Below are 669 nucleotides of genomic sequence, written 5' to 3'. Positions count from 1 at the left end.
AGGGAGCCTCAGCAGCGAGCTCAGCCTCCCTCATCAGGCACCACGCAGGGCAGTGTCCTGGTTTTCCAGGGTGCCCCGGTTGGGGGGAGGCACCGAGCCTCCCTTGGGGTGCGGATCCAGCCGGGTGCCCCCGGGGTGCTGCCCGGGGCTGGAGGGTCCCGCTGGGCTGCCCGCAGGTGGAGCACCGGGGTGATCATGTACACCTTGCTGGCCGGCTCGCCTCCCTTCTGGCACCGCAAGCAGATGCTGATGCTGCGGATGATCATGAACGGGGACTACCAGTTCAGCTCTCCGGAGTGGGACGACCGCTCAGACACCGTCAAGGACCTGGTAAGTGCTCAGGGATGGGAAAACTTTTTTTGGGGGTGGGGGATTTGCAGACACCCGGGGTTGATCCGGTGCCCTCGTGCAGATCTCCCGGTTCCTGGTGGTGGACCCGCGGCAGCGGTACACGGCTGGCGAGGCGCTGGCCCACCCCTTCTTCCAGCAGTACGACGTGGAGGAGGTCCGGCACTTCAGCCCCTTCCGGAAATTCAAGGTGAGGTTGGGTATGGGGGTGTCTCGGTGCCCCGACCTTGAGCCTGGGAGCTGCAGGAGCCGAGCGGTGGGATGGGTTTCCCAGCTGAGCTGGGAGAAACTGGGAGTTCAAGAAGGCTGATGGACCTGGGC

At 65.3% G+C, this 669-nt stretch overlaps 1 protein-coding gene across 2 annotated transcripts in view; it reads left to right on the top strand.

Annotated features, from left to right (window-relative positions):
* The window catches only part of PHKG1 (phosphorylase kinase, gamma 1 (muscle)), a 5,029-nt gene that overhangs the window by 3,561 nt on the left and 799 nt on the right, over positions 1-669 (top strand). For both annotated transcript variants that reach the window (XM_009581609.1, XM_009581610.1), the window contains exons 7-8: positions 177-330; positions 413-538. In XM_009581609.1, coding sequence (XP_009579904.1) covers positions 177-330; positions 413-538 — 280 coding nt within the window. The remainder of the gene's footprint in view (positions 1-176; positions 331-412; positions 539-669) is intronic.

This window comes from Fulmarus glacialis, unplaced genomic scaffold, assembly GCF_000690835.1.
Source record: "Fulmarus glacialis isolate BGI_N327 unplaced genomic scaffold, ASM69083v1 scaffold20757, whole genome shotgun sequence".
Lineage (NCBI taxonomy): Eukaryota > Metazoa > Chordata > Aves > Procellariiformes > Procellariidae > Fulmarus > Fulmarus glacialis.
The sequence above is the reverse complement of the archived record's forward strand: the minus strand, read 5'-3'. Positions and strand labels throughout refer to the sequence as shown.